The 19,694-nt window shown below is 39.9% G+C and overlaps 1 protein-coding gene across 2 annotated transcripts in view; it reads right to left on the bottom strand.

Moving 5' to 3' along the window:
* Positions 1-19,694, bottom strand: part of LOC120534455 (alpha-2-macroglobulin-like protein 1) — a 121,681-nt gene that overhangs the window by 26,935 nt on the left and 75,052 nt on the right. For both annotated transcript variants that reach the window (XM_039762044.1, XM_039762053.1), the window contains exons 20-26: positions 18,785-18,911; positions 16,269-16,390; positions 14,276-14,327; positions 11,905-11,988; positions 11,093-11,269; positions 10,408-10,489; positions 8,380-8,536 (exon numbers count right to left, since the gene is read on the bottom strand). In XM_039762044.1, the coding sequence (XP_039617978.1) occupies positions 8,380-8,536; positions 10,408-10,489; positions 11,093-11,269; positions 11,905-11,988; positions 14,276-14,327; positions 16,269-16,390; positions 18,785-18,911 (801 nt within the window). The remainder of the gene's footprint in view (positions 1-8,379; positions 8,537-10,407; positions 10,490-11,092; positions 11,270-11,904; positions 11,989-14,275; positions 14,328-16,268; positions 16,391-18,784; positions 18,912-19,694) is intronic.

Raw genomic sequence — 19,694 nt, 5'->3', positions numbered from 1 at the left:
GCTCGAACCTTGTGCATGTTTGGTAGCACATATCTGTGTGAGAAGCTCTTCTCAGTGATAAAGACTAACAAAACAGCACACAGGAGTCGCCTCACTGATGAGCACCTGCAATCCATCCTGAGAATCTCCACAACACAGAACCTCACAGCAAACAGAAACGAACCTGTGGCCAAAAAAAGATGCCAGGCGTCCAGCTCTAAAATGACATATGAGCAAAGACAACTGAATGATTTGATTTGTTATTGCACGAAAGAGCGGAGTCAACCGTTTTAACAAACAGCGTATTGCACTGATACTGAAATAGCTGTGTGTGTATATATGTAGATATGTATGTATATGTATATATATGTTTATATATGTGTGTGTGTATATATGTATATATATATATATATGTATTTGTGTGTATATATGTGTGTGTATGTATGTATATGTGTGTATATATGTGTGTGTATATATGTAGATATATATGTATGTATATATGTGTATATGTATAGATATGTATATATATATATATATATATGTTTATGTGTGTGTGTGTAAATATATATATATATGACAACAACACTCATCACTCACAACAGTGACAAAACAATTACATTGACAATCAGGTTACGTTATTTTCAAAATGTTTCCTTTTCTTTTCATTGCTTCTTTAACACACTACTTCTCCGCTGCGAAGCGTGGGTATTTTGCTAGTCTTTAGATAAAAGAGTACAGGAATAAGAAAGCCGAATTGCTGGGAATGAATCAAGAATTTTATTGATTTGACTGCCTTCTTAGAGATGTATGGTGAGTTCTTAAAAGTATTTTAAGCTCTTACAGTGAATCATCCCAGGTGCATTAAATGAAACCACCAAAATGTACTTGCTATGATGAGCTGAGGCAAATCAAATGTAAAAATGAGACCAAAGCATAGTCAGAAAATGAGTGTGGAAAAAACATAAGTATCAAGAAAAAGGTGAGCAACAAAGCCAGAGCATTAAGTTAAGATGAAATGAAAAGGAAGAGAAAAGAGATAACAACCAAAACAGAGAACCAAAAACAAGCAAAGTTTTCTAGTTTTCTTTCAAGATTTATTCAACAAACTCAGATAATGCCATGACTGACATACTATCATAGGAAAGATGACACATCTGTCTAACCCTACAGACACTTCACTGACAATCTGTAGAAGTTACATGGTGGAAAGCAAAAAATGACAGCGCAACAAATTAAACAAAATGGCATTGTGTCAAATTCCAAGCAAAATATTAACTTTTTTCAAAAATGAAATTATACAAGAAATGTCTAACCGAGAATGTTTCTTAATATTTGAAGGAAAACATATGCTTAAAATACATCCTTGAAAGATGTTTGGTAGAATAATTCATTTTCTTCAACTAATTACATTTTTATTTACCATTTTACCAGCCAAGAGTTCACCATATCAGGTGAGTTCAATATAAGACCAATGTTATTACTAAATGATGACATGAAGATCCAAGACAATGTTCTACCCAAATAAATAGAGACAGTGCTCCTTTCATAATATCCAAAGAATAAACAATTTGACTATAGATAGATAGATAGATAGATAGATAGATAGATAGATAGATAGATAGATAGATAGATAGATAGATAGATAGATAGATAGATAGATAGATAGGATACTTTATTAATCCCAAGGGTAAATGCACATACTCCAGCAGCAGCATACTGCTAAAAAAAAAACTATTAAATTAAAGAGTGATAAAAATGCAGGTAAAACAGACAATAACTTTGTATAATGTTAACATTTACCCCCCTGGTGGAATTGAAGAATCGCATAGTGTTGGGGAGGAACGATCTCCTCAGTCTGTCAGTGGAGCAGGATAGTGACAGCAGTCTGTCGCTGAAGCTGCTCCTCTGTCTGGAGATACTGTTCAGTGGATTCTCCATGATTGACAGGAGCCTGCTCAGCGCCCGTCGCTCTGCCACGGATGTCAAACTGTCCCGCTCCATGCCTACAACAGAGCCTGCCTTTCTCACCAGTTTGTCAAGGCGTGAGGCGTCCTCCTTCTTTATGCTGTCTCCCCAGCACACCACCACATAGAAGAGGGCACTCACCACAACCATCTGATAGAACATCTGCAGCATCTTATTGCAGATGTTGAAGGACGGCAGTCTTCTAAGGAAGTATAGTCGGCTCTGTCCTCTCTTGCACAGAGCATCAGTAGTTCAGTCCAATTTATCATCCAGCTGCACTCCCAGGTATTAATAGGTCTGCACCCTCTGCACACAGTCGCCTCTGGCAATCACAGGGTCCAGGAGGGGCCTGGGTCTCCTAAAATCCACCACCAGCTCCTTGGTTTTGCTGGTGTTCAGGAGTAAGTGGTTTGAGTCACACCTTTTAACAAAGTCCTTGAATAGGTTCCTATACTCCTCCTGCTGCCCACTCCTGATGCAGCCCACGATAGCAGTGTCGTCAGCGAACTTTTGCACGTGGCAGGACTCTGAGTTGTATTGGAAGTCCGATGTATATAGGCTGAACAGGACCAGAGAAAGCACAGTCCCCTGCAGTGCTCCTGTGTTGCTGACCACAATGTCAGACCTGCAGTTCCCAAGACGCACATACTGAGGTCTGTCTGTAAGATAGTCCATGATCTATACCACCAGGAGTCTACTCCCATCTCAGTCAGCTTTTCCCTAAGGAGCAGAGGGTGGATGGTGTTGAAGGTGCTAGAGAAGTCAAGAAACATAATTCTTACAGCACCACTGCCTCTGTCCAAGTGGGAGAGGGATCGGTGTAGCATATAGATGATTCTTACAGCACCACTGCCTCTGTCCAAGTGGGAGAGGGATCGGTGTAGCATATAGATGATGGCATCCTCTGCTCCCACCTTCTCCTGGTATGCGAACTGCAGAGGGTCAAGGGCGTGGCAAACCTGTGGCCTCAGGTGGTGAAGCAGCAGCCGCTCCATGGTCTTCATCACATGTGACGTCACAGCGACAGGCCGGAAGTCATTCAGCTCACTAGGACGTGATACCTTTGGGACTGGGGTGATGCAAGATGTTTTCCAAAGCCTCGGGACAGGTTGAAGATGCGCTGTTGAGGACTCCCCAGGTGGGAATGTCTCTCCTATGCTGGTATCAGCAGAAGGATGGGTGGAGGGTGCAGTACTCTGAGGTGAGAGTGGGTTAGGGTGGTCAAACCTGTTAAAGAAGTTGTTCATTTGGTTTGCTCTCTCCACGTCTCTCTCGATGGTGGCACCCCGCTTCGAGCTGCTGCCAGTGATGTTTCACATCCCATCCCACACTTTCTTCATGCTGTTATTCTGCAACTTCTGCTCCAGCTTTCTCCTGTACTGCTGCTTTGCCACCCTGAGCTGGACTCGGAGTTCCTTCTGCACACACTTGAGCTCATGCTGATCACCGCCTTTAAAAGCCCTTTTCTTCTGGTTCAAAAGGCCCATGATGTCACTTGTAATCCATGGCTTGTTGGTAGCATAGCAGCGTACTGTTCTTACTGGAACTACAATGTCCATACAGAAGTTGATGTAGTCGATGTAGTCAGTAGTGCAGTCAACAACCTCCTCAATATTCTCACTATATGACCCTTGCAGGATATCCCGTCCGTAGTTCCAAAGCAGTCTCTCAGAGCCTGCTCTGCCCCAGGGGACCACTTCGTGAATGAGCGTGTGGTTGTAGGTAGCTCCCTTACTCTTGGCTTTAGTGAGGCTGAAGCAGGACCATGTTATGATCTGCTTTCCCAAGTGCAGGCAGCGGGTGGTGCTGTATGCATCTTTAATGTTTGCATACAGTAGGTCAATAGTCCTAATTCCCCGGGTGTTACAATCCACATACTGTGAGAAGGCAGGTAATGTTTTGTCCAGTGTCACATAGTTAAAATCTCCAGCGATTAGCATAAGCGCCTCAGGGTGCTGTGTTTGTAATTTAGCAACAGTGGAATGGATGATGTCACCCGCTATCTCCACGTCCGCCCAAGGAGGGAAGTATACAATAACAACAATGACCTGTCCAAACTCTCTGGGCAAGTAATAGGGGCACAGACTTACGGGCAACAGTTCGATGTCCCTGCAGCGTGGGAACGTTTACATGTCCAGAGTTACACCAACTTGTATTTACATAGAGAGCGAGTCCTCCTATTTTCCGCTTCCCACAGGTATTTGAGTCTCTGTCCGCTTTAACTGTGCTAAAACCGGGTAGCTCCACATTAGCATCTGGGATGATAGTTGTTAGCCACGTTTCACAAAAATACAACAAACTGCATTTTCTGTAGGTCCTGACATTTTTCACCAGTGCGGCCAGTTCATTCATCTTATTTGGTAGTGAGTTCACATTTCCCAGGATCACAGAAGGCTTATAACAACAGTTTCTCGCAAGCTGCTTCGCTTTTACCTTAGCTCTGCTCCCACAATACCGCCTTCTTACCTCATCAGGTAAATAGGGCACCACACTGGCGCGGGCATTTGTTCTCAGCGCTTGAAGTTGACTACTTGAATAGATGAGTCTCTGCATGTAAAACACATGTCCAAGTAGTAAAAAAGTAGTAAAAATTGTCCAGGGAACGGGTCCACATAAAAGAAAGTGATAAGAGTGATCAGTAAAATAAAGAGAAAGGTAGGAAAATAAAGTCGTACACGGAGCTGCTGGAAAAGATGCCACTCTCAGCGGCACCTGAGTCACTTATTCGTATCTATAGTATGTGTATCTATGTATCTTGTCACACACATGCGAATAGGAGGACATTGTGTGGACCAAGTAATGGTAATTCCACGCCAGGCCAGGGGAGGGCGGGGTGCATTAAACCTTCTCCTGCTATCTCTACAGACCAGCCGCGGTTGATCTGAATCAAGAACATCACTTCTGGTTCCGGCGCCTAGGAGAATGTCACTTCCGGTTCTGGCGCCTAGAAGAACGTCACTTCCAGTTCTGGCGCCCAGAAGATTGTCACTTCCGGTCCCGGCTCCCAGGCTGATGTCAGAGAAACATCACTTCCGGTCAACCTAAATCACTTCCAGTTAAGCATACATCACTTCCTGTCTGACCATTTAAAACTGCCATCTTTTCAAACCTTCACCAGTTCTGTTTTGGACTCCGTACAATCAACTACTCTCTTGATTAGAAAACCAACCCTTTGCAGCTAGGAATAATATACGGGTGGCTGCCCCAAACCTTTTTACGTGTGTCGAGTCTCTTCCTTTTTACAATCTATATATATGTATCTATAAGTACCATAGTATATACCCCTTAAGTATCTGAGTTCTAATATTCTATTTCTGTATGCAGAAAAAAAACTTTTGATAAAATGGAATATGGATATCTTTTTTCTTTTTTTTGAACCCAAACTAATCTTTAAATGAAATTCAATTTCTTTTGATGAAAAACATCAAACTATACATTAATAAGTTGTTGTCCCAGCAGCTTTTTTTTTTTTTTTTAGCTGGGAGAATTAGTGTTATTTAAATAACTTTTCTAAGAAAAGTTCTGTTTTTCTTTCAGAGCATATCCATTAACATTAAGTTAAGTGTTTTGGCATATGTCCAAAAAAAAAACCAACAACACTACATAAATGTAATTTGGACAGTGGCATTACCTTGCTTCCAGTTTTATTACTGGGTTTTGAATGTACAGTATATACTCTGAAACTCTGGAAAGAATCAGAAGGCAACTGAAATATATTGGACTGGTTAGGTCTAGAATGAAAATCTTGTTCAAACTCCTCTTTTTACACTTTGCTTTGCACTCTTGTCTTCTATAACTATGATCAGTTTACTAGCAAACCATTTGTACAGGTTATCTAAAAATATGAAGCCAAAGTCAGAAATGCTGCTCTTGAAGGTAAAAATTTTATTCTGTGCTGCTGTACCTACCTATCTACCGACTGACCGACCAACCTACCCACCTACCTTGCTTCCTTCCTATGTGAGAACAAGGTGGAGAAAGTAGCAGAGGAAGAGGCAGATGGAGAGGAACACCTGGAGGAGGGGTAGGACGTGCACAAAGAAGAAATCTGTCAAATCAAACAAATCTGTCTAATGAAATTTGTACTACACTTGCGGACCAGGCAGTAAACCATGAACTAACACCGAGGGAGGCTGGACTGAGAGTACAGCCTAACCTAAGCTGGTACACAATGGCATCAGTAGTTCGGACATTTCGACAAGAGAACAGGTGAGAAACTGACTCTGTTCTGTCAACAGAAAATCCATAGCTTACTGCATATAATATGTATATCAACAGTTTTGGTATCTATTTCTGTATCATGTTACAGTTTGGCATGTATTTTGTTTGGCCAACATAGGATTGAACGTCAAGAATACCAAAAGGGAGGGGTCACATATTCACATAGGAGCAAGAGAGAGAGATCATAAACCTCGTTTTGCCCAATAATGTGATCAGACTTAGAGAAATTCAAACCCATGTTGTCAATGATCACACAATTTTCAATAATGTCCAACAAGTCTCTCTGTCAAAAATAGCTCATATCTTTAAAACACATCAAGTTCTGATGAAACAATTGTATAGAGTGCCATTTGAGAGAAATTCAGATAGGGTGAAAGTCCTGTGGCGTGAATATGTGTAGGTAAGTTTTGTTCACTGACTGTGGTATTGTGCACTGCACACATAACCTTTTGTAACTGTACATGTAATTTTGCTGTATAACAGACCTACAGTATATTGATCTGCAACTGCATTTCAGAGAGTTTTGCAAATGGATGTGGAGGAAGTCTGGCAGGAGTTTACATACATTGTTGAGACTGGATTTAACCTGAGAACAGTGAGGAGAAGGGGAAGAAACATCACTGGCCACAGGGCTATTGTCAATATACCAGGGCAACGTGGGGTTAACATTACCCTTTGTGCTGCCATATCACAAAATGGGGTCCTCCACCTCCATGCCAACTTGGGTCCTTACTACACTGACCTCATTCTTACATTTTTGAACATTTTACAACATTATCACAGCAGTAAACCAAAGGGACCAGATGCGATACATTGTTGTGTATCTTTCATTCTGCTGAGGTCTAAAACCGGTTTCATCAACAACCACAATTTACAGTCCAATACCTTCCACCATACTCCCCCTTCCTAAACCCCATTGAGGAGTTCTCAGCATGGCGGTGGAAGGTATATGATCTCCAGCCGTATTTCCAGATGCCCCCCATTCGAGCTATAGAGGAAGCCTTTGACCAGATTGATGCAGCATCAATACAAGGGTGGATTCGTCACTCCAGAAGATTTTTTCCATGTTGTCTTGCAAATGAAAATATAGCCTGTGATGTTGACGAGGCCCTGTAGCTGGATCCAGATTGGTGGAGAGATGATGTTTAATGTTCTCTTTTTTTCAGTTCTGAACTGAAACGGATGCTTTATATTAGTACTGTTAGCTTACAGTACTATGATATGTTCAGTAATACTGTATGATAACCGGAAAGTGTTTTCTTCTGAATGTTTTGTTGAAATGTTCAGTATTGACTGACTTGAATACATGAAAAGAAACAAATATTTTCATTGGTCTGCACAATTGTTGTCATATAGTGTTGGTGAATTTATTTTTACAGTTTATCTATGTAATGTTAAAAGTGTTTTAGGCTAAGCACAGGAGTGTTTAACTGATTCAAACAGAATCAGACCATATGATGGATATGTTTATATTATGACAAGAAAATTGGGTTTTGTTAGAAATTGTATAGTTTTGACTAAAGTGTTCCATTTTGCAAATAATCTGAGGTGTTTTGCTACTTGGGTCTAGTGTTTTGGAAAACTGGGCCCTGTTTTCAAAATTGTACTTAAGCAATTGCAAAAAACTGTAATAAGTTAATAAGATTATTGGGGCTTTACCATGCTTTAAAAAAAAAGTGATCAACAACTGCTTCCAGAATGGTTTCTAAGATAGTATATTTACATGTCTATAAGCTTGTACAAACTTTCATCTGAGGCAAAGATTTCCAAGTATCTACTAACATTTTACCAAGATTCAGAATACATAAGAAACAATTGGAACTTTCACAGCTTACATCAAACAGTTGAAAAATCAACTGCCATAAGGGTTGGCGTGCATTCTTTCCTACGCTGAAGGTGGATCTTCCTTTAGGTTTTGACTTTCTATTAGACCACATGACTGCCTTGCCTGATATTCATATTGTGTTTCATATTAAGATGACACAATTTGTGATATTATGCAATGCACAGTAAAACTGGAATTTTGCCACGTGAAAAAAATAGCGCTCGATGAAAGATGTCCATATTTGCAACATGGGCCTTGCCTAGCCAGGGTCTGTCAGTCTTAATTCTTGCTATGCACATTTGAATCCAGCAAAAGCAGATACCCAGTAAATAATGTGTCAGCCTGTGCAATGCCCTATGGGAGCTCAGAAAGCTTTTCAATAGCCTTACCTTCATGGCAGCATTCAGAAGTCTGCCAACGTTCTGAAAGCAGCCATTCTTATTCTGCCGTCCTTCCAGCCACTTCTTAGCATCATTGATGTGACTGGGATTAATAAAAATGAAGTGCTGAGCACTGCCAAAGGACTTCATTACAAATGCTGTTAACCTGGCAGGAAAAAAATAAGAAAATAGAAAAGTTTTACATTAAAGAATAAGTCTAGTTTATTTGTTCACGATCAATTTGCCACATGGAATTGTGTTTTAAAGTCTTAAATCTTTTAATAAATTAAAAAAAAAAAAACTAACCTACTCTTGTGTTTTAAAATGGAAGTCATGGGTACTGGGATCTAAACATGAAAACAAAAGCTTATGCATTTCTTAGGCTTCCTTGTGTCAACAAAAGTAAACTTGAAGTAGTAAACGTTATCACACCACATTCTTGGTGCTATTTTCTTGAGGTTAAGGACACATTACCTGTTCACTTGTCCACTCAAAGTGGCCACATTATTAAAGTTTGGAGGACATTTACCTGGGCACACCCCCACTTTGCCAAATTTCTATAGCTACAGGCTGCATCTCGTTCTACTTTTATCTCTGCAATTCTGCTTTTTCATTGGTCACAATATATTTTATCACACATGAGGTTCTGCACAAAAGTGTGCTGAATGTCTGAAAAACGGTAGACTTGTCAGTAAACCCTGAAACTGTCTGATTTCAGTACCCACCTGCCATGATTCACAACATCCACAAGCGCTGAAGGCCCATGTATACTTGAATCAGATTCGTTTTTCTTATGCCATGTGTACTTTGATCTTATTTTTATAGGCAATCCTGGCACACTTTCTGAGTCACATACACACACAGTGGTATAACGATGGATGAACACTCAAATCATACTTTTACCTAAATGGCACCTACTTTTTGCCTACTACATTCTGTGTTATTTTACATAGCCTATGGGGTGAGACTCATACCAAGTTGCTGTGTGACGTGTGTTGGTGAGGCATGCACATTAGTGTCTCATTATATTTTGTATACTGTACGTAAAAAGAAATATGAATATAGTGACAACACTATATTGCAGTTTTTTTAAATAAAAGCCTTTGATTTTTGAAACAGCCAAGGCCCCCTTGCACATCGATGTTTAGTGCCAATCAATACATACTTTTTGTGGCCTGTCGTGTGCATGCATGATAAAAAAAATACAGAGAAAATCTAAATGGCAGATTATGTGTTTATGTGATTATGTGTGTACGCCAGTCTAATTATTTTAAAGCACATGCTGAGTCGCTCTTGTTGAGGATATGATAACACAAGAACTGAAAACAACATTCTTGAGTAAGCAAATGTAAATGTAAATGTAGTTTCACTGTTTCATTCAAGTAGACATTTACAAGTCCATAACATGATGGGGTAGTTCTGAATTGTCAAGTTTTAATTATTTTTATCACATGTAGTAAAAGACTGTGAGTGACGGCTAAGTGTGACATTTTTTCAGTGTTAATTTTCTAGTTTTCTTCAGGAAAGAGACGGCAGTTAACATCTAGGTATCAACATGCAACCATGCTCTTGAAGCTGAAAAGTTGCTGCGTAGGTAGATAATCAGCAAGAAAAAGCCCAGCCAGTCTCCTTTTTAAAATGGCTGAATCTCACAAAAATTTGCATTTTTCCCTTTCTAAAATGACATGGATATGCTGTTTTGGAATATCTTGACGTGGGTCAATACGCTGAGACTGTAGGACATATTTGCTAAGTTTTTAGGCTTTTGTTTTCATTTTGTACCTTGCCCTATGACTTCCATTTTAAAATACAAGAAAAGGTTAGGTATTAAAAAAAAACAAACAAGAAAACAAAATAAAAATGCTTCATTTCAGAACACAATTTCATGTCGCACATAAATATGTACCAAGATTATGAACAAATAACTTTGACTTAAAAAATAACTTGTCCTCTAATTTTACTCAATTAATTATGCCAATAACAGAATTACAATATCAGAACAGTGTCTCAGATTTTCAGAAAAATAAGCCCACCAACCAGGTGTTTCCAGTTTCATCTGACATCCCAAATGCACTGTAGGATCCATCGTAATGCTTATAGGTCAATTCCCTCTGGTAACCTGTAATAGGGGGACACATTGGAAGTTCCATTATGTCTGAGATGGATCATCTTTGAAGGAATGACAGGAATCACTTTGGAAAGAGCTTAGATTGTTGGTGAGATTAGTCTTGCTCCACAGTTTTCAGGTTTCCAAAAAGCAACAAAAGGAAAATGTGGTGTCTGTTAGTTATCTCCAGTGGACACGGAGGGAAGTTCAGGATCAACAGAATCTAATTCTGCTAGAAATGTCAACCAGCTGATACTGTGAGAGATGTTCACATGACAAGACTTAGTAAATATATTGTTTTTCTGTTTTTTTTCTTCTTGTTCTTTTCTATAAATGTATGTTGGATATCATCTGGCTGTATTTCCTCTCCCCTGTTTCATCTTTTTAAAGCGCCCAGATAAAAAACAAATGTTAATTTACAGCCATGCATGCATATAAGTAAGTTCCTTCTGAAAAGAAAAGTAATGTTGGGGTGGTTTATACTGGGAGCATTTGTTATTTTTGCAGTTCATTATAGTTCATCCATCTCCATAGCTCTACCTACTTTTCAGTCTGATTTGTCATCTTCAGTTTTCATTCATGTCTTTTACAATTCACATAATTAACATCTCTTACCACTTTGCATGAAATTAATTCCCTTCTGTTTGATTGGTTCAGTCATCTGCCCAGTTTCTTCCAGGTATTTGAGGATGTAAATATTTGGGGCAAAACGCACCATGTTTTGCTCTCCACAGCCATAGGGCATGACAAGTAGCCCATCCAGGTTTTGCAGGGCTCTTCCCATTACATCTCCTAGTTAAAAAAGAAAATCAGATTTTTTTTTTCAACTTTAAATTCGTTCTTTTTTTTTTTTTTACTTTCAGAACATTCTTGTAGAGAAATCATGTATTTGGTCTAGGAGTTCTTTCACGAGGTGAAAGATGGTCTGATGTACAGTAGTTTTAACTTTGACTCCCATGTTACCTGGGGCCTCGTATATAAACAGTGCGTATGCACAAAAATGTTGTGTACACCCGTTTCCGCGCTTACTTTGAGATGTATAAAAACTAAACTTGGTGTAAAGTCACGCATATTTCAACTTTTGTCTGTATGCCATGTTTTAGTGTGAATTCTACTAGCAGGGTTATACATGAGGCCTCTGATATTTTTCAAGAACTTCCAACCTCCTTCTCCTCAAGGAGTCTGGAAGTAGGGGATAGGGTGGAAAGACTGGTGGCAGGGCATATTTTATGGTAAAGATGAGTCTTTGGAATTTTTCAGGTATAGTTCATCCCAAAACTATGGGTGCTCGGAGTTAATTTGGATAGGTGGGATACCTACACATTTACATATGATTAGACCCCTTTCTCCATTTCTGGGAATAAACAAATCATATTTCATGCTCTCTGCTCTCTTGCATGCCTTGATCATAACATATTTTGCATTACCTAGAACAGACACAAATGCCTTAGCTGATCCTTCAATAAAGACATCTGGGAGGGTCAAAGAAATGTTTTTTGTAACTGTACTTCCTGAAAAACAAAACAAAGAAATGTTAGGGTTGGTAAGCTCCCATAAAAAATAAAGTATCATCTATCTATTTGGTTGTAACTTCACAAAACGATTGCATGTCATTCAACCCCACTAAATCCAATTCAGGTTTTCAGGGAGTTGGTGTTGTACCCTGTAATGAAAATGGATCCTCCCTAGGGCTTGATTAAAGGGATTAGGAGATAAGAACACTCATATACGTAGCCAAAAACTGAAACCATAACATGCTATAACCAAGCCTCAAAACCAAAATGAAATCCTAAGTCAAAGAGAATAGAAACAGGTCAGAAAACTTTTAGAACTCAAAAACACACTCAAAAAGTAGTTCTAATTTCTTTTTAGGAAGAATCTTGAAACTCAGACAACACTTAAATCTCAACAGCCACCCTTTATACCTTTGACCATAAACATCACACAACACATGACTGTGAGCGTCAACCATACCAACACACTAGCAACCATCCCAACAACCCCCATAAAATGGCAATGCCCAGTAAAAAACAAAATATCATCTCAGTAGGATGCAAGATAGCTAATGTCTCTTAGATCTCTAAAACACCGGAATCCAATAAACCTAATAGCAGGAATGGATTCAGGATCTCAAAATCCCCCACAAAGTTAGAAATCAGAAAATATTTTGAAAAAAATGCAAATACGCGGTGGCTCTGAGACTACAGATTTGCTCTGGTATCTGGAAAGTTGCTGGTTCAAATCTCGTTACTGCCAGAAGGGATCCTACTCCATTGAACTCTTGAGTAAGGCCCTAACCCTAACCTGAAAATTACTCCAGGGTGCTGTACAATGGCTGACTCTGCGCTCTGACCTCGGGGATTAATAAAATATATCAAAAGCAAATCTCTCTATTATAAAAAAAAATCTTGGGTGGGAGACAAGACATGATCTTCTCGGAAGACACTCAGAAGTCCCACGAGACTACTTGCATGATACGCCCTACTTACAAACTAATACTTGGAGACACTTTAATGTCCCGTGAGACAAAAAAGTTAGATAAAAGGACAGCTGCTGTACAGGCTTTTAAATGATTGTTGTGCAGTGCAACATGCAGATCACACAGCACGTCATAAGCAGCAGCAGCTGCTGTACAGGCTTTTAAATGATCAACGTGACGCATGACATGCAGATCATGCAGCACGGCACTAGCAGCCCTTTTGGCGTTTAACTCATTCACTATGAATGAAAATGAATGAAATGAAAATAACAATCTCTTTATATTGTATATCCGGATAACCAAACCTGGGGGTTGCCGAACAAAGCGAGCAGGGGGCAAAGCCCCCTAGTTTAAAAAAAAAAATCAACAAATAATAAAATCAGAAATCACAACAGCTACAACTTTGAGTGCAAGACAAGAAGTGTGCTAATCCATTACAGAACCTACACATCCACCACAATCATACTGGGTTCAATATGGGACAGCCAGTTATCCTGACCTACATATCTTGGGGATGTGGGAGAAAACTGTAAAACCCAGAGGTGAAACCAAACAGACATGGTGGGACTTGCAAACTCCACATTGGAATGACAAGTGCAAGAGTCAAATGAGGATTCATGGGCCAGTAAAAGTAACCACTGGGCGGTAACCACCTCATTTGTAAAAATTAGGTCTAATAAATATCAAAAAGGTGGATATATATATTAGCTAACCAATTATGTATGACCTGGCTACCAATGCTAAAAATGAATCAATCTGGTGAGTGTAGAAATTATACTTCTTTCCCCAACATCATTGTGCTTTGTCAATGAGTTGTCAGTTCTCCATAGCCTTTTTCTTTGTTTTATATCAATACAACGTAGATGATCAAATCAGTTCCGGGATTAGAGAGATGGATTAACTGTTACCTTTCAAAACCTGTTTCTGACACATTACTCCCTTTCCTGCACTTACTTTAGATCTGTATCTTTAGCCACAACTGCCATGCCCCATTTGCTCTTAGTTATTCCCACCAGTGTTACCCTTTGCTTTGTTTCTCCATTACTATTGCTTTGATCATAGTGGGACCATACACAGCAGTCTGGCCATCTGCGAGTAGGGCTGGCAAGAGATGATATTATTACAAAGCTCACATACAAGAAATCAGTGCTGAATATCTTTGGTAGCATCTTCAGTAAGGACTTTATGTGTTTCTGCATTTAGTTTTTGATTTCACAAAGATCCATGGCTAACTGGATATCTAAATGGAGGAACAGGTAAAAACAAGCAGGGTGATGGATGTACAAAGAAGAAAAAGAATGGCAGAGAAGGCAGCTCACCTTTCAGACACAGCAGGGAGTTCTGAGTTTCAGCTTTCTTCAACCCTTCAGCCTTATTACAAAAGAAGAGAAGACAGCAGTGAATGAAAACCCCAATTCACCTTTGAATTCCTGCCTGAGTATCACACTTTGCTCCTATGGTGAGGATCTGAGGATCTGCAAGTGCGTGTGATGAAAGAGGATTGTGGCGTTCTGTATCAATCAATTAATCAATCGAGTGTCCTGGAGCGCATGTAGGTGCCTGTGTGAGTCTGCACGTGCCACTCAAAGGTTGATTGGGTTGCTTGATTGATTACATATTTACATTAAGTGCTTCATTCACACTTCAGAGTAGGTGGAGGATAACACCTGACCCAATCAGGGCTATAGGAAGCCTGCATGGCATAGAGGAAAAATCAGATCAAATCAAAAAAATCAGAGATAGAATCAAGGAAAAGCTTATGGGAGAAGAAAGAAGGCAGGATTGTGAGGAGACACTTTTGTAAAGAAGGGAGTCTGGTGGTTGGTAGTATGCTCCAGGGAAGCAAATGGCAGGCCTGCACTCGAGTGTGGGGCAGGAGAAGAGGCGCTCTGTCTGAACAATGCAGATAGAAGTAAGAGTAACCGTGTCTCCTTTTTGATGCTTATGGACTGGCTGAGGTAGATGTGAGTGGGGTTCATCAGGGATTCCTACAAATGCCAATGGACTGGCAGTAGGAATCAGAAACTGTGATTTTTTGGATGACTGCACCTGACGGCTGCCTTCTCCTCATGCTGCAAGGTCCTGATGGGATAAACTGAGGAGACACTGAAGTTTAGACAAAGGCATTACGGGCTTGTGAGTGTTTTTATGGAAGAACCTGCCCGGGATTTTAACCTAATTTTAACTGTTTTAGGGCGGATGTCGACTTTTGTCGACACAAGGGGTTGAAGGTGGATATCAGGGGCAGAGGGCAAAAGAAAGCTGTAAATGTTGATAAAACTTACTGTTACGTTACAGATAGACCCCCTCTTTGCTTGGAAGATTTTTAGACTCATCGACTTGACGTTAAAACCCTGCATGTGCACGAGTAACATAAAGTAAGCGCCATCTAGAATGGCATCGACATTGGGCGAGAGGGAGATGCAAATGCAGAAAGCAAAATACTCTGTGCCTATTATTTATTTTTTGCGTGTGATTGTTGAATCGGACTCTGACTTATCAAACTCGATTTTGATACAAGTGAACTAGAGACCGAAGACAAAAGTTAGGTGCCTGCATCAGCTGATCACAGTGCGGCAAATGTGCCAATGAAAACGTTCACCCTGGGATGACTACACAGAGATCGATCTGTGGGAGACAAGCTAGCAGCTGGACTTCACCAAACAATGTGGCCTGCTAGTGGAAACTACGGATTAGCAGCCACTCAACTATTTTAAGCCATTTTTTTTTTTTACCAGAAAGTGCCTTTCAGCTTATGAGTGATGGGACAAACATGTCTTATACATAACCCGTCTACATTTGAAAGTGTGTGTGTCTGTCTGTCCAGCCCCGAAGTGAGAGGTGGAGTTGGGGTAAGGGCTCCACCTCCGAGGAAACAGAAAACTCGCTTAGCCGCTAATATACAAGTGAGGCGAGCATGTTGGCAAAAAAACTCAGAAGAAGGACAAACTCACTTAACCGCTAACATCTGCAAAATCTTATCCCTTTTACTTTTCCTCACTTTTCCTCCCATTGCTAATACACAAGCGATGTGAGCACGTTGGCAAAAAGAAACCTCAGAGGAGAGAAATGCTCAGAGTAGTTCCTTTCAATTACCTGACATCTCTACATTTAAGTTTTTTTTCTTAAGATTTAAATAGTTTCTAGCACCCCGGGCTTTTTACAGCACAGGCGTACACAGCTAGCATGTAATAAGTATGTGAATATGCCTACAGTAGGAGCTCCTAGAACATAAAACCAGAGTGACATATGTCATAACTAAATATTTTATGTTGATTTATGTGTGAAACCATTGCTTTGTGTGGTTTTTACCTCTACTAGCAGCTTCCGAATGACTGTGTCAGCCCGACCACGTGATGGAACGGTCACAACTTCATTTCCACACAGCTCTTTGGTGTTTAGAGACTCCGCACGGACTGTGATGTCTATCTCTCCTAAAAAGAAAAAGCAATATATTAGTTGGAGAGCAACTGGTGAGATCTTCTGACTGTGATTGAATATTATAGTGGTAGAAAGGTCCACGAGGGTAGTGTTCATTGCAAAAAAAGAAGGAATTTAAATATTTACTGCTATAGAATTCTTAATATACAGTATATATGTAAGTGATTCGAGATTACCAGGAGAGCCACAGCAATCAGAAACATGTCCTGCTACAGTACATGGCAGTGCTGCTGTTTTACAGGTTTAAGTACACATTGAAATTTATTATAAAATGTCAGATTAAAATGAGGTGCTTTCTTGAATACTCCCCTCATGCTAATGACAGCAACACAAAACCAACAAAAGACAAATATCATACACTGAAATCAACAAGTGGTGTGACACACACGTCACATATTTACAAGAGCAAAGCAACTATCAGTATTAAGTAACTGTCAAGTACTCCTGTCATGTATAAAGTCTGCCACTTAATCTAGAGGTAATCTCTCTATTATATTAAAAAAGTTTCCATCGTGTCCGTGTTATTCAGCCTTGACCACTCCCCTCCACACCGCTCGCCCAATCATCATTCCTACTGTGTATATCCTCTCTCTGTCCCACCCCATGACACTGTCATTGCTAACTTCAGCACAGTGAGTTATAATGGCAAGACAGAATAACACATTATCTATTCAAGAACGTTGAATTTTAGATTGCAATAGAAAAAAAGCAGCAAGAACTGATAATGAATGTCAAAAAAAGAAAATGAACAAAAAAGAGCCATATATAATAAAAATCAAGAGCAAAGAGAATTGTTCAATGAATGAGAAAGAGAAAAATATCTCGAACAATATGCAAACACAAAAGCAAAAAAAGCTACTTTTACTGAATGTAAATTAGAGGATAAAATAATTCATAATATTGTTTTTGATGAGGCATTAATGTAATTTCATTTTTTATCTACTTTTTGTTACTTTTTTGTTATGTTTTACTTCTACTTGTACTTTTATTTTTTACTGTGTTTTATTATTCATTGGTATTTAAAATAGACAGTTGTAGTCAGTCAGTCAGTCAGTCATTCTCCAACCCGCTATATCTTAACACCGGATCACGGGGGTCTGCTGGAGCCAATCCCAGCCAGCACAGGGCACAAGGCAGGAACAAGTCCCGGACAGGGTGCCAGCCCACCACAAGGCACACACCCGCACACACCCAACAATTTAGGATCGCCAATAAACCTAACCTGCATGTCTTTGGACTGTGGGAGGAAACCCACGCAGACACAGGGAGAACATGCAAACTCCACGCAGGGAGGACCCGGGAAGTGAACCCAGGTCTCCTTACTGCAAGGCAGCAGCGCTACCACTGTGCCATCTCAGTTGTACTGAAAATACTCAAGTAACTGATTTTCTAAAAATCAATCTATAATAACTAAGGACCAAATCGTCTTCCTCCCTCACCTAGCATAATCTTCTATAAAACCATCTCTTTAAATACAGTCGCTTTCTCTAACGGAGCAGCATCCCAATGCCCTTCAAGTGGCTCAACCGCGATATATCATGCACCCAGTGCCCGGCCCCGGAGGTTGGCAAGCAAAGCATGTAAAGGGTAGAGCCTACCTAGTAATAATAATAATAATAATAATAAATCTTTACATTTATATAGCACTTTTCTCACTACTCAAAGCTTTTCGGTGAGTGGGGAGCCACTTCGTCCAACACTAATGTTTAGCATCCACCTGAATGATATGACATCAGCCATTTTTGCACCAGTATGCACATAGATATTAGGTGGTGAAGGGGTCAAAGAGATAGTCAGTTAGAGACGGAATGATTAGGGTACCGCAATGACTAGACCATGGTGGATTATTTATCCTGGACATCGAGACACACCCTACTCTTTATGAAGGATGTCCAGGAATCTTTTATGACCACAGAGAGTCAGGACTTTAGTATTACATCTCATCTGCAGGACAGCACCTTTTTTACAGCACTATATTCTCATCACTGCACTAAGGCATTTGGATCCACATTCAGACCACAGGGTAAGCACCCCTGTTGGTCCCACCAACACTTCTTCCAGCAGCAACCCAAACTTTTCCAAGATGACCATTAAAATACTGGCAGGGCCCAAACATGCTTAACTTGACATGGATGACCTGTTCTGAAATGCATGTGGCTGGCTGCTGGTGAAAGTACAAATGGTCTGACACCTTTTACCAGAATAAAAGAGGGAGAAAAGTTTTAACAATAAATTGGTGTTCTATGTTTTCCATACAGAAAGTAGCTCTATGTGTGCCAATTTTTAGAAGATAAAGGCATTTGTGTGTATAATGTACTCTCATTGGTCTTCAGACTATCTTATAATGCATGAGATGAGGTGACATATGATTAGTGAGGTCGACTTACCAAGAACTGTTGGGGTAAGAGTCCAGTTGAAGGTTTGGATTTCACTAGAACATAGGCAGGTTTTGTACTTGCATCCCTCACATGGCTTTAGCTGGTAATCTTGAGATTCAACTGCAGTAACTTGTAACTAAGGGACAGGGTTAACAGAGGAATATTAGGGATGAAAAAGGGTAGGAAATAAAAAGAAAATGTGCCAAGACAGAAATGCAAAGAGGAAAACTATACACAAATGCAGAGAAACCACATACCATGCAAGTAATAGAGTAGGTGTATCTTTTGCAGTTTATAGCACCACATCATATGTAATTTCTCAAAAAAGTCTAAATGAGACCCCCATCCATGTGTCTGTATTAACTGTTGCAGGCAGCGACTAAGTCTTGATTTAGACACCTCTGGATTAGCCTGTGAATTTTGATTTTCAAGTCATCTGGGGCCTCATGCATAACGCTGTGCGTAGAACTCACACTATAATATGGCTTAAGAACAAAAGTGGGAATGTGCGTACGCACAGAAAAATCCAGATGCATAAATCTGTGCGAATGCCAACTTCCACATTCTTCCACTACATAAATCCTGATCAGCGTCACGGTATGAGCTAACTGTGGAAATGTGGTGGCAATCTATTGTTTGCTGAAAAGATTCATGCCAAGCCTCTACGGAATTCTTAATGTGGGGAAGGCTGTCCATCATTCTGTCTGGCAAATTCCACTCTGTTATTGCCACTCCATGACTGCCTTCTATTCACAGTAGTCTCACAAACAGACTACTGCAGCTTTTCAAAAGCAGTGGACAAAAAACTTAACACTAATAACATTTTAACATGTAGATGAAGTTTTCTTCTGTTTTTTGTTATGTGTCCACCAAATTAAACTCCTGCAGCTTTCTCCACAATGACGGACCAACATGGACA

This window comes from Polypterus senegalus, chromosome 1 (genome assembly GCF_016835505.1).
Source record: "Polypterus senegalus isolate Bchr_013 chromosome 1, ASM1683550v1, whole genome shotgun sequence".
NCBI classification, from domain to species: domain Eukaryota; kingdom Metazoa; phylum Chordata; class Cladistia; order Polypteriformes; family Polypteridae; genus Polypterus; species Polypterus senegalus.
The sequence above is the reverse complement of the archived record's forward strand: the minus strand, read 5'-3'. Positions and strand labels throughout refer to the sequence as shown.